Raw genomic sequence first — 12,492 nt, forward strand, 5'->3', positions numbered from 1 at the left:
AAATGCAGCTTTCGAATTTGAATACATCCGATATTTCGGTGTTAACGAGGTTGGAGGTCCACAGTTCCCACTATGTACATAGGTACCTAGGTAGACTTACGTAACTTAAAGTTGACGCAAGGACCGCCTTAGTTCTTTGCTGGCACTTGGCACTTGCACCTCCGGGCTTGGCAAGGCTCCAAACACGAAAGCTCCCGGCAGCCTGCTCAAGCTTCCTATCCTTTACATATTGAATCCACTATCAATCCACTATCAACGACGCAGCACATCTACCACTATTTGCCAAGCTGCTACCAAACCACAACTTCTCTTCAAACATTTCGACCTGAATGAGTTGACGACTATTAAGAATTACGAAAACACAATACAAAAACAAAAGTCTATCAATACTCTTCCACCGACAAGATGGTAAGCCATACTTAGACTTACCTCTTCCGCTCTCTACACCAAGAAGCTAACCACATCCCTCCTCACAGTCCATGCGCATAGTCCCCCCCTCCGCCCACACCAGCACCTTCAAATCGACCAACACATCCGCCCCGTCCGCCCCCGGCGTCCACGACACGCTCCGCCACGGCATCGGCCCAAACACCTTGTCCGCAGAGTCCCCCGCGCCCGTCTCGCGCCACCCGCTCGAAGCCCGCCTCAAGGCCTGGGAGTCGACCCAGGAGGCCCTGCGCATGGAGAGCCTGCGCCGCACCTTCGGCATGGCGGAGCCTATCCGCCGCGGCATGGAGCTCAAGATCACGCGCAACGGCGAGTGGCGGCCGCTGGCCCTCGGCGGCGGTGCCGGTATTAAGAGCGTGCATGAGGATATCTTGCGCGGTCGTGAGGCTACGCTCGACTGGGAGGACGTGTTTACTGGTGAGGAGCAGCGATCTGCTGTGACTATGCATGAGGAGATGGAGCGGAAGTTGAAGATCTAGGGTGTGGTTTAATATAGCATCTTGGCAATCGGCATAACTGTGTCAGGCGATGAACACTGAGGTAGACTTGAACCTGGTTGGTAACGTCTCCAGGTTGACGGACATGAATCAGAGCGTACTTTATACTGCGTACGATACTAGCAAACGTCATGAAATAGAGTCTATGGGCATTTGACCCTGGAAAACCTTCACAAGATAGTCATGACCTAACGCAATGATATAACAACTATATGACTACAATAGATCCATATTAACGTATAGACAGTGGTAAAGTAACCCACATTAATCGCTTATATGGTCGGTAAGACCGGTAAAGTGCAAATACTATAAACACAACAAACTGCGCCGGATATAGGCCTGTTTCTCTAGTGCTGTACAAAAAAAACAAAACAAGAAAGAGCACGTAAAGAGTTGTTGAGATCTTCTCAACCCTATTCCCCCCTCTTGAGCCATCGATGTTGTGTACTCCAGGCTAAATTCAGAGGGAACTCTAATCTCCCATGACATAGTAAACGCATCGTGAAGATGGATCACGCTTCAATCTCAGCCGCTGAAATCAAACCTATCGCGCCGTCCGATGCCCAAAAAAAATCCGCAATCATTTCCGCAGCATATGCCCAATTATCCGACTCGCCTATGTTGCTCCCCAATAGCTCGGACAGTTGTAGAACAGGTTAAGATATCACCACATCGAGAGGATGCTCGCTCTTTGAAAATCAGTTGTCACTTCAGAAGGACTAGATCATAAGATGACACAGCATCCGCTGCGGCCGGTGTGGCTCCCAGACTCTTTGACCTTCTTAGCAGCTTCTTCCTCATCTATCAAGTCTTGCGGCTTAATAGTCATGTGAACAACATTCCTAGTCGTGCTAAAGTGGTAATCTGCAAAATTCAGTATCCCATTGCCCAAATACGTCTCGAACAGTACGGAAAGAAGGGAGATTATACGTACGGCTAAGTTGATTTCTGTCTTCGAGCAATTTACCAAAGTGAATAAGCCTTATAGCACTAGGTTCTCTCGGTGGCTGGTCCCATTCTTTTCTCCAATCTCTCAGTATCAGTTCTTTTAGGGTATAGACTGTGATGCTGAATGGATCCAGCTTTCCATCCTCCGTCTTGCCCGTCACAGTAACATTCCGCTTCGACAAGTATTTTTCGTCGATACGAAAAGGATGTCGGGCGCCCGAGGTTAAGAGAAGCATTATATCGACCACTAAATCGTCATTTGGAGACCCATCACCGGACTCAACAGGATCTATCGTCAGATCGTGATCGTCGTCGCCGATTTGGGTCTTGCCGCTGGCTTTCAATGATGTCGACTCGTTATTCGGCGGATCCTTATCCGGTACGGGTATTGGGGCCGGAGTAGACTCGGAATCGTGATTTTGGGACTCTGAAGTATCTAGATTGGCGTCTGGGTTGGCGGGTTTAGGTTGAGCTCGAGATAAATCTTCCATCTCGACGTCGCCCACGGGTAGATTAATCGCCAACCTCTCTTCCCTAGGCCCTTGATCTCCACCAGCGGAGGGAGACGTTACATCCGCCATGATTAATTGCGACCGAGTGGAAGGTAATTAAGGAGCCGGTATATCGAAATTTGTCGTGCAGATGCTGACGGCTGCGCGCAATTACGGAGTTGAAATAACCGAGAAAAGAATAGATGTCAGCAGCATTCGAAGGGTGCGTTTCGTTGGTGTAAAAGGTGCACCTCGTTTCAAAGGATTGTCGGGATTGTCGAATTATCGATCGCGGGTATGCAGTACAATTGCGTACACTTAATTATTATCTGTCGCTCTCGCCTATTCCTATTCCTGTTCCTGCCATGGAAAACACGCAGATGAAATGAATGCAATGGTTTGGAGAGATTGCCGAATTGATACTGCAAGTTGATACTGCAAGGGGAAATAGTGACAGGTGATTATAGGAGAGAAGATGCAGCTAGTCACTGCTACTAATAAAAAAAAGGATGGTGATGATGTTACTGCACGGGTCTAACGGACCGGATTGGCAGGTTTAACCTTGTGCAGGACGAGAAGAAGAAGAAAAGGGACGGTTGAGATCAATTCAGATTTCAATTTCAAGGATAACTAAAAATTCCAAGGACGAAACGAAAAGTCGAGTTTTTTGTTGAGTGCCGGTCTCTTCACAAGTGATTGTGACAAGACAACATAGCAGCTCGATTATTTGCCTTTTAGAAAAACCGCGAATGAGAACGGGTCAATCAACTTCCAATATGTTATGGCGCTGACTCGTTAACTGGCCTAGGTACTACCTTGTAACTGGCTAACCGGGCTGCTGCCAGCTGGGGTTTTGAATGCCCCTTATTTCAGGCTGTTATTATTACCTCTTAGATAAGCGTGACACAGGCTTCTTAGTGGTCGATGCGGAGCTGAACCCCCCTAAGTGGACCGTGGTAAAAATAGACAGGTACATGGATCTTGTTATTGTTATTATACTCCTGCGCGTTCGCGTGTGCGTATTAAAAGTCGCACAACTGCGATTGAAATTTCAGTTGAGGCACAGACATTAAAATGTCCACTACCTCGGGTTATTTAGAAAAGATGCATACGAAAATTAACAAAGAAACAGAATGGCTAACATAGCCAAGCCACCCCAGATACAGAATATGTACATCATGTAATAGTGACGGTAATAATATGGAGATAACCAAAGTTCGGGTCCTACTGCCATACAAGGAAAGAGGGAAAATCTGCATGTACAAATGTGGCTCTCTTAATTCTTAACATTATCGTCTCTGCTATCACCTGTACACTTGACGTGCTTTTCCAAAGTCAAATTTCAATAGAGGTTGGGTGGTATCTGACCCAGATATAGCTAGGCTTAGAGACACTCATTAAGGCTCGCTAACCTTGAATAGCCGGTCAAGTGATAACTTTGTCAACGTTATCACCATCGAAGTGTTACATCGAGTATTTGAGTTTCACGTATGATTATCATCTACTAGTGGTCCAGCACCACATAGCTGGAGACGGATTAGATCTTTCTTTTCTCGGCACGGTAAACTCCCCCGCCTTGGCATCCTGGTACCACATAGCGTTCGTTCTCTTCCCCACACTCCGCATTTGCCTCCATTGCCTTCATTGATCACTCGCCAAAGTCTAAGAACTTCAAATTGTAACAGGACAATTTGATTATGTATATTTCTCCATTTCAACTTATCTCTTTGAACTATACTAGTACTTATCCAGTGCTGCTTCAACCTTCTCAGCTATATGTTCATATAAGATAAAACGTGATAAAGCAGTCATAAATCACACCCTTCTCAAACATTTTAAGATCCTAACATAATAAATAACGTCACTTAAACTCAATCCTACGTATTCCAATTACTATGCGTATAACTAAACACTATGCGTTATAAAAAACTCCCAACTCTATTATTGTTGATACCTTAATCATATTATTATCATCTTATTATACACCGCTTCTTCATTGCTACCAGTGACGTATCTCCCCTAACCCAGATAGATATTGAATCTAAACGATCTTATGATTGCTTGCATATTAAGGCCTTTAGAATAGATCTCCCAATAAGCCCCATCCATAACAGCAAAATTAAAATTTACATATTAAGACCCCTCACCATCACATATTTCAATAGTTACCTGTAAACCGCCCACAAATATGCAGGGCCTATGTATTGAAACTCTAACAGAATTACTTACTTCAATACACCATGTAGAATTGATTGCGTTAGTCTCCCTTTAGCTTTCCTTGGGTGGGTTAAGATACAAAATTAGTCTTCTTTACGCGTGGTGCTAAACACACAATCAGGCCCACTGTTTGTCGTTCTTGCAGCGAGCCCATCATCCCCGCATGCCGTCGGCCCGCTAGGTCTACCGAGACCGGCTCCGCAACTACTAAGATATTCCCGCCCGACCGGCTGTCCGAATTTCTCCGTAGACCTCGGTCCTAGTTTCCCGCGATATCAAGTTCTTTTCTTGCCATGAACACGTACTGGTACAGAATATTTCAATTCCTTAGGTGTATTCTCGCCTGCGGATCCCTTCCATGTTTTTGATCTCAACTACTTTAGGACAGCACAGTGAACTATTAGGACAAGACTCAATCGCAAAACAATATACATGCATTAGGTACTTAAATGAGTTGCTCAAAATATCAGTACTATTATCGTTAAATTAGATGATTGCACACCTTAAGAAATGCTCTCTGTGGCTACCTCTTGGATGAAATTAAAAATGGGCAATTAAGAACAGACAAGTTAATTACACTTCCATAATCAACTTACTGTTGTCCCTTGTTACTTGTAATTCACCGAAGTATGTCACTGGTACATATGTAATATCATGAATGCCTTGTGTAGTCCTTATCTATGTAAGAATCTTGTGCTTTAATAATATATTTTTCCATAAGACGCAGTCATTTAACAAGCAACTCAAATCTGGCAAATTCATGGAATCGGGATCTGATACATAATCTGCATAGGTGACTGCTGTAAAATCTGCTAGTATAATAGAATAGTCTTGATATGAAACAACAGAAGAGCTTATAATTTCGAGCTTGATCGAATAATGAGGAAAGCGGGAGTCTCAGTTGAATCATTCAAACGTGTGACGCATATCGACGGGCATAATCTTGAATCGTCAACTGTGTCTCAAGTTTTATGATGCATTAGATATGTGCAGCCTCAAAGGCAAGAGAGAATCTCGGAAGTAGGAATCTAAATATGTTGCAATATGTTGGTAGGTGCATCGCTGTATACTTCAAATTCGTAGTACTCGTTGATTTGATGTTACTACACGTACCTGTGTACATCAGGTAAGGTGAGATACATTTTGTGCCTGTCTAATCCGATCAGGAAAGTACGGATAATCATATAGAGTAACAGCGAATTGTAATTACCTCAAGTGCTCTCTATGTGGCTGCCTGAGCAAGCGGTCTTGCCATGTTTATTCACTGCAACTGCCTCCGTGCTTGGTCTTTTCAACGTGTACAAGGCCAGCACCTTCCCAAGATCTCAACAGCAAAGGAAGCAGCACCAAAGCTTTCATGACTCGGAAGGTAAAACTTACGATTTCAATGACATGTCCTACCTTTTTGAAACGTCACAGTCTTCACACTTTAATCCAATCTTTTGTTTTTGCCTCCTTTTTATCTCACGTCCGTCTGTTGTCAATTCTTCCACTCGCAGATGGTTCCTTTATAACTCTGAATCAACCAGATTCTATTCGTCTATCGAAATATAAAAAGGCGTCACAATGGCGGTCTGGACACGTGTACTCTTTTTCGGCCTTCTGGCACTATACCACGGAGTTGCCCAGTGCACAACCGTTGTAAGCAACCAAGAGCTTGCTCTGGAATCACCTTTCCAGCCCGAGTCCGCTCCTATTACTACGGTTGGTACGGCCGTGGAGACCAATGCTATCTTGTCCGAACTCCTCTATAATTTGTCCACATTCGCAACGATCCACAAGCGACCCTCTCATCAAATTCGAACTACACAGGATATGGACCTCACCACTGTGACTCAATCCGGATCATCTTCTCTCTACCCCACTCGCACCGATGAAGACGCTATTGGATCTAACCCTTCATCTGGCATCTTACTTACACATAGTCCTATTGTGACCGAGATAACTGAGGCAACTCTCCAAAGTTATCTTGACGATGGGCTTCTGGAAGTATGCCATTTGGATGAAGCAGATCCCGAATGCCTGGAGCTATGGTCACAGGAGGACGGACTATCTCGGCGAGATGACTATAGTGACGGTTATGGCTACGGATACGGCTCTAGTACAACCCCTGTTGGAAACGGAGGCTATGGGAACCCCCCTAAGACTATAAACTTGCCTCCTGGTGCATATGGCAACCAACAGACCCCTGCAATTAACAAACCAAGCGTTGTGACGGTGCCGGATCCCGATCCCAAAACCGTAACTGTTTCTCTAGAATACCACACTTCATCTGCCGTCCACAGCTCATCCACTACTCCTGCGCAGGTTATTGTTGTCATCGTAACTGGCACGGGTGAATCAGTTTCACAGACGCCAGAATACAATACCACACAAACTGTTACGACGTCTGACCCGACATTGGACCCTACTCCGGAAGTGACACTCCTAGTTACGTCAACCAGTATTCAACATTACACTACTCACAGTACTGAAGACTACGTTTACACTACAGTCACCCAGTCATCTTCTTTGCCACACGTCAGCTCTAGTACCAACACAATATACACGGTAACGGGACATCCTCCTCCCAGGCCGGTCCCAGATACCAACGCTGCTGTTTCCATTATTAAACCAGGCCGATACCATTTTCTCATTGCGGCGGCCCTGGTAGCTATAGGTCCTTCTATATTAACTCTACTTGGTTGGATCCCTTCGCGATTGGCATCAAGCATTGCCAACGCTCGTCGTAGTGCTTCTGAAGAGACCGAAGGAAACACCTCTGGGGATGGTAGTAATGGACGACAATCTACCGTTCAGAAGGCCTCCGATAGTGCGAATAGACATGGCCACTTGGAGCCGGCTCAACCCGGATGCTGTAGCCACTGTCGCTGATAAATCAGCAATGATTAAGCTAAGATTTGAAAAGGAAAATCATGACTTAAACGGTGTTCCGTCATGTCAGACGGAGATTACTGGCAAGAATTAATTGTTGAGATTACATTCGGTAGGGCGACGAGGTGATGAGGGATTGAGATGGGAAGGAAGTTATGAAAATGATTGAGATTTCTTGGGAGCTGGACCACAGATTGCTAGGCACCTTCGCCTGCTGCATATTAATGTTTGTCGCTGCCACTTTGCTTGTTATGGCTCTAATTCTCCAGTTACGTTACGAAAGATCCTCGGGATCAGCATGTACTTGTACGCACTCTAATTGAATTCTGCATTGATCTGGTATCAGAACATTCCGAAACACTTAGCTAGCAAGATCGTGAAGCAATTATGACTCTATGAGCGTAGGATCCGAAAAGTCTAAAAAGATTATGTTGTAATTGATGTACAAGTCCTCAAAATATCAGTACCCTATGCTTGCTTGCTTGCTTGCTTTCTCTAATTTTGACAATGGCAATATTTACATATACCCGACAATTTGCACATCTACCCTTGGGTAGGTTAGGTTAATTAGGTAGGTAGTTTCTTCGTCTGCGTCCTCGCCACACTTAACCTCACTTATCTGTCATTCTTGCACTCATTCTTCTCATCCTCACTCGCCGCAACTCATATTCCCGTACACTTAAGTGTATAAGATAGGTTTACAAGTTAGGTAACTATAGAAGCAACAAGTCGCCATTACTTCCGACACCCTGCGCAGGCTGGAAGACTTGCTGCGGTGCGTACTGGTTCACGACGTAGGAAGCCTCGGTTCCGCCACCGCCGAAGGATGAATCGCCCGCCTCGTGGATGCCCATGGCGGCCATCTGCTGGCTGCCGATACCGGCGAAGTACGCGTCCGCGTCGCTGACGGCGTGGGCCATGCTGTCCGGGCCATTGCCGCTGTTACTGCTGCTAGCATCGGTGGCCTGGGCGCGCGCAACGCCGTCGTTGCTGTCGGGTCGTAGGACGGCGGGTTGTCCGCCCATGCCGAACATGCTGAGGCTCTTCTGGGCCTCAAAAGCGGGTAAGTTGGCAGCGGAGGGTAGGGCGTGTTTCTGCAGGGCGGGTGAGTCGGGGAGGCGGCGGGGACGCGCGCTGCGGAAGACGGTTTGAACGGGCTTGAGGTAGATAGTGGCTAGCGTGCCGACGTTGAGACACATCTCCTCCAGGGTCTGGGGGTCAAGCTTCTCAGACTCGGCTGTGATGGGGGGTTTCTCACCCATGACCATCTGCTTCGCGACGTTCATATCTGTGCTGAGGAGTCGCCAGTACATGTACGCACGGTCCCGGAGGTCCGGGTTGTCGGTCTCTTCCGTGGCCCACTTTAGGACTCTCGGTACGAGGTCTTGGCCCTTGGTGGGTCGTTGAATGAAGAGCTTGACCGTGGCCGTGAGTAGCGCTAATTGTACTTCCACGGGTTCCTCGGCAAAGGAATACAGGAAGTCCTCGAGTAAGACGTCGCTGTTCTCGATGCGATCTGCGTACTGCCCAATAACCCAGACCATTGCAGCTTTTGCCTCAGGCTCGTCGAGTGAGTCGAGGTGTTCGCAAAGCGTACCGATGATAGACTCGTACTGGTTGGGGTATTTTCGGAAGATGTTGCGGATAACCACGGTGGCCTCTTGGACGATATACGGGACCTTCGTTGCGACAAGTTCGAGTAGCAGATTTATACACCGTCTCGCAGCCGGCTCAATCTTAATGGCTAGCTTACCGATGGCTCGCACTGCCTTACGGACGAAATGCACGTCGACTTCCGTCGCGTATTCTCTCAGTTCGGTTAGTACTTCGTCGATATTCTTCTCATTGGCGAGCATGAATATCAGCTCGAGCTTAGTGACCTTGACGTAGATCGGATCGTTGTATTTACAGAAGAATACACGGATATCGTTACGCAGAACATCTGGTCTTCTCTGAAGTATGAGTAGCGCATTCCGTAGAGCAAGATATTGCACCTCTGGGCCCTTTGCTAATAACGTTACAAGCGGTGGAGACAGTTTCCGGCACAAGGCCGAGATCTGCTTCTCTTCTGCGATGTAGTTCATCAAATACAGAATTACACGAATGCAAGTGAGCACCACAGCGGAATTCGAGTGTGATAACCGCGGCGCTATACGTTCAGCTAGCAAAGTTGCTTCCCCTGACTCCTGAGGTACATAAGACATTAAAGCCTCAAGGATGTAAGTCTGGCCCCACCTGATTTCATGTTAGCGAGAATGAATATTGACTGGGCGAAAGAGACGAACTCAGAACAATCTGGCAGGATTGCTACCATCTTGGAGGCATTGCTGTAATCAATAGTAAGTTTGATGGAGTCGCTGCGTTCCCAGATATCCATCAACCCAGCTAACGCGCTCGCCACAACAGTAGGGTTGTCATCTCTCAGCAGCTGATTGAGCCTATCTATTAGGTCGGATTGTTCGACCATGTGCTTATCATGATCGTATAACTTCGCGACACAAAAAGCGGCTGTCTTTCGTACGTAGGGATCGGAGTCTCTGAGTAGGCGTTTGACAAGAGGGACCGTAGCTTCGACGAATTCTTTGACGTGAACGTATGACATGGTTCGGAGAGCTAAAGCCCTGACTAGCGGATTGTTGTCTTCCATGTCCTATACGAGTGTTAATCGAATTTCCGAGCATAACGCCATGTTCCTCGCGATACTTACATGTTGTAGAAACGGGATTGCTTTTACCGCAATCTCGGGGCGCATCCTCGAATAGTTGACTAAGAACAAGAAACACCTATCCCGTCCTCATTAGTGCCCAACTCCAATGGCTTGGTTCCGAAAATTGGCATGGACGTACATCTTCTTGATTTCCAGGCTCTGGATGTGCATGCAGCCTATTATATCGGGGAAGAGGGAGACCATCTCATTGTTGCTCATAGTCATGTTCGCGACAATCTTCTTGAGTGCGATCTTCTTCTGCGTGTAGTTCTTGTCCTTCTTTCCGCCGGCGTTCAGCTCGAGTCGTAGCTCGGCAACTTTCCCCTGCATAGTTACGGGTCGTAAGCCAAAATCCGGGGGCATATATGCTAGAAACATGGCCATTATACGCGACGGGCAAGATAGGTAGGATCATAATGTGTTCTGATGGCCCCGAAGGGACGTTGGGATCGCAGGGCGACTCGAAACGTGTGCCTTTCTAAGATAGACGTCAAGACGAAGACGCTTCGGGGAACAGTGATAAATGGGCAGAGAATATCGACTTCCAATTTATCGAATTGGGGAAGAGGGTGTCGAGGAAAGGAAATCGCCAACGAATTGGGAGGTATGGGATTAAGTGACGGGTACAATAATAAGACTCATGGGTCGAGTAGAAAGAAATATAAATGGGCTTACTCGAGCGAACAGCTTCGAGTCCCCTCCGACTTGGGTGCTCGACATGGTTGTTTATAGTTGGCGTCTGCTTTTTGTCGGAATTGCCTCTTTTGGTCGGTCTTTCGACGTATCGGCTGGTTGGCTGAATAGGAGCTCGAGGTCAGTTGATATAGCGCGCAGCGAGAACACAACAGGGAGTAAAAGCAAGGAAGTAAACCAAGTTGTGGCTTACCCCTCACGTTAGAACTCTGGGCAAGGGATAGGAATATTAGTTGACTAAAAGCATACTTAGGTATTCTTCAAGAAGCCTATTAATGCAACCATCCAATCGCAAGGGTTGATGGCGGTTCGAGAAAACAGATGGTATTGGAGGGGAGATCGAATGTAATGGCGTACCGGATCTTGGCCCGCAGATTGTTGTGCAGCTGGTAGTCGAATTAGGTCGAATGTAATGACATTCTATTGCAGGGAAAGATAATTAGTTTGACGAGACTCATGAATCGACATTATCGGGAATATGAATATCGCATTCGGGGGAAGATGTTCGGCCCCTCCAAAATGGAAAGGTAAGAATTAAAGGGAAACCCCTGAAGAGCGGAAAGTTAGAAGCTTTCGGCTGCAGTTGCGCTTGCAGGGATTGATTTCGGGTTACAACGGGCTATGTGGGTCACAGACTTTCCATATGTATTATGTAAAGCTGTCAAGCTGTCTTAGCGGCTTTTCATTAGGTAAACCACGCCTAGCCAATGCTTTGTCATCCTATCCCACCATGACGGCTCCTTGTGGATCAGCAAGTTGTACTTCTACGCCTGATTCTCAACTTCATCTAAAATCAATTATAGAAGCTTCACAGCTAAGCGACGACGTTGGATACTACATACCGCATAACACTACTATACCCGACAATATCAATAAAGCATCACCAAAGGAAATAACGAAATCAACAACAATGTCGTCAACCGATCCTTCCATCCCTAAATGGGTTGCCGATTTACAATCCCCCCCAGCCTCCAAGTCGAAGAATAGTAGCATTCCCGATCCGCCCGGCTACCCGTCGCAGTCAGCCGCATTGTCAAAGGTAATAGCATCTTATTATCTAAGTGCCCATAGCCTATATTGACGACACATGACAGAAACAAGCATCAAAAGAAGCTAAAACTCAAACCCGAAAACAACCGACGCCCGAAGAGATGGATACGCTGAAACTGAAGAAGGCTTGGGAGGTGGCACTCGCACCCGTGAAGAGCTTGCCCATGACGGCCATCATGATGTACATGTCGGGAAACTCGCTACAGATCTTCAGCATAATGATGGTCTTCATGGCCTTCAAGAACCCCATCATGGGCATCATCAGCACAAACCAGGCGTTTGAGAGGTTCGAGAGCGAGAGCAACAAGGGCAAGATAATACAGGCCAAGCTGGCTTACGTCGCGATGCAGTTGGTAGCCTTGGCGGTTGGAATTTGGAAAGTTAATGCGATGGGTTTATTACCGTAAGTGCATGCTTATTAAATAATTAAGTATAACTAGAATTTGCTAACAGGTAGATACAGGACCACAAGATCAGACTGGCTGGCTTGGGAAGCCGCCCGAGAACCACTAGAGTTTGCTGTTCCTGCTTTATAGACTTGAGGGATATCAAACATAGTCTCGCGTTG

General features: G+C 46.6%; 5 protein-coding genes across 5 annotated transcripts; 3 read left to right on the forward strand and 2 right to left on the reverse strand.

Annotated features, from left to right (window-relative positions):
- The first annotated feature begins 171 nt into the window (after positions 1–171).
- Positions 172–1,173, forward strand: F4817DRAFT_346750 (proteasome maturation factor UMP1). Its single transcript, XM_049304457.1, has 2 exons — positions 172–408; positions 477–1,173. Exons 1-2 carry the CDS (start codon positions 406–408, stop codon positions 924–926), a joined length of 453 nt encoding a protein of 150 aa, XP_049156095.1. The 5' UTR covers positions 172–405; the 3' UTR covers positions 927–1,173.
- A 377-nt stretch (positions 1,174–1,550) lies between these two features.
- On the reverse strand, positions 1,551–2,856 carry F4817DRAFT_219678 (uncharacterized protein). Its single transcript, XM_049298796.1, has 2 exons — positions 1,879–2,856; positions 1,551–1,808 (listed from the first exon to the last, which is right to left on the reverse strand). Exons 1-2 carry the CDS (start codon positions 2,471–2,473, stop codon positions 1,669–1,671), a joined length of 735 nt encoding a protein of 244 aa, XP_049156096.1. The 5' UTR covers positions 2,474–2,856; the 3' UTR covers positions 1,551–1,668.
- Positions 2,857–6,166: 3,310 nt separating this feature from the next.
- F4817DRAFT_318837 (uncharacterized protein) lies at positions 6,167–7,474 on the forward strand (the record flags this gene model as incomplete). The annotated part of the gene is made up of 1 exon (XM_049300975.1): positions 6,167–7,474. The coding sequence occupies one exon, from the start codon at positions 6,167–6,169 to the stop codon at positions 7,472–7,474; it is 1,308 nt and encodes a 435-aa protein (XP_049156097.1).
- Positions 7,475–7,787: 313 nt separating this feature from the next.
- Positions 7,788–11,464, reverse strand: F4817DRAFT_346756 (Adaptor protein complex beta subunit). Its single transcript, XM_049304458.1, has 6 exons — positions 11,124–11,464; positions 10,857–10,977; positions 10,321–10,505; positions 10,182–10,257; positions 9,760–10,124; positions 7,788–9,709 (listed from the first exon to the last, which is right to left on the reverse strand). The coding sequence occupies exons 2-6, from the start codon at positions 10,899–10,901 to the stop codon at positions 8,188–8,190; spliced, it is 2,193 nt and encodes a 730-aa protein (XP_049156098.1). The 5' UTR covers positions 10,902–10,977; positions 11,124–11,464; the 3' UTR covers positions 7,788–8,187.
- Positions 11,465–11,784: 320 nt separating this feature from the next.
- On the forward strand, positions 11,785–12,460 carry F4817DRAFT_318839 (uncharacterized protein; the record flags this gene model as incomplete). Its single annotated transcript, XM_049300976.1, has 3 exons — positions 11,785–11,913; positions 11,969–12,327; positions 12,388–12,460. 3 exons carry the CDS (start codon positions 11,785–11,787, stop codon positions 12,458–12,460), a joined length of 561 nt encoding a protein of 186 aa, XP_049156099.1.
- Positions 12,461–12,492: the final 32 nt, after the last annotated feature.

Source organism: Daldinia loculata, assembly GCF_022478755.1.
Source record: "Daldinia loculata strain CBS 113971 unplaced genomic scaffold F4817scaffold_51, whole genome shotgun sequence".
Lineage (NCBI taxonomy): Eukaryota > Fungi > Ascomycota > Sordariomycetes > Xylariales > Hypoxylaceae > Daldinia > Daldinia loculata.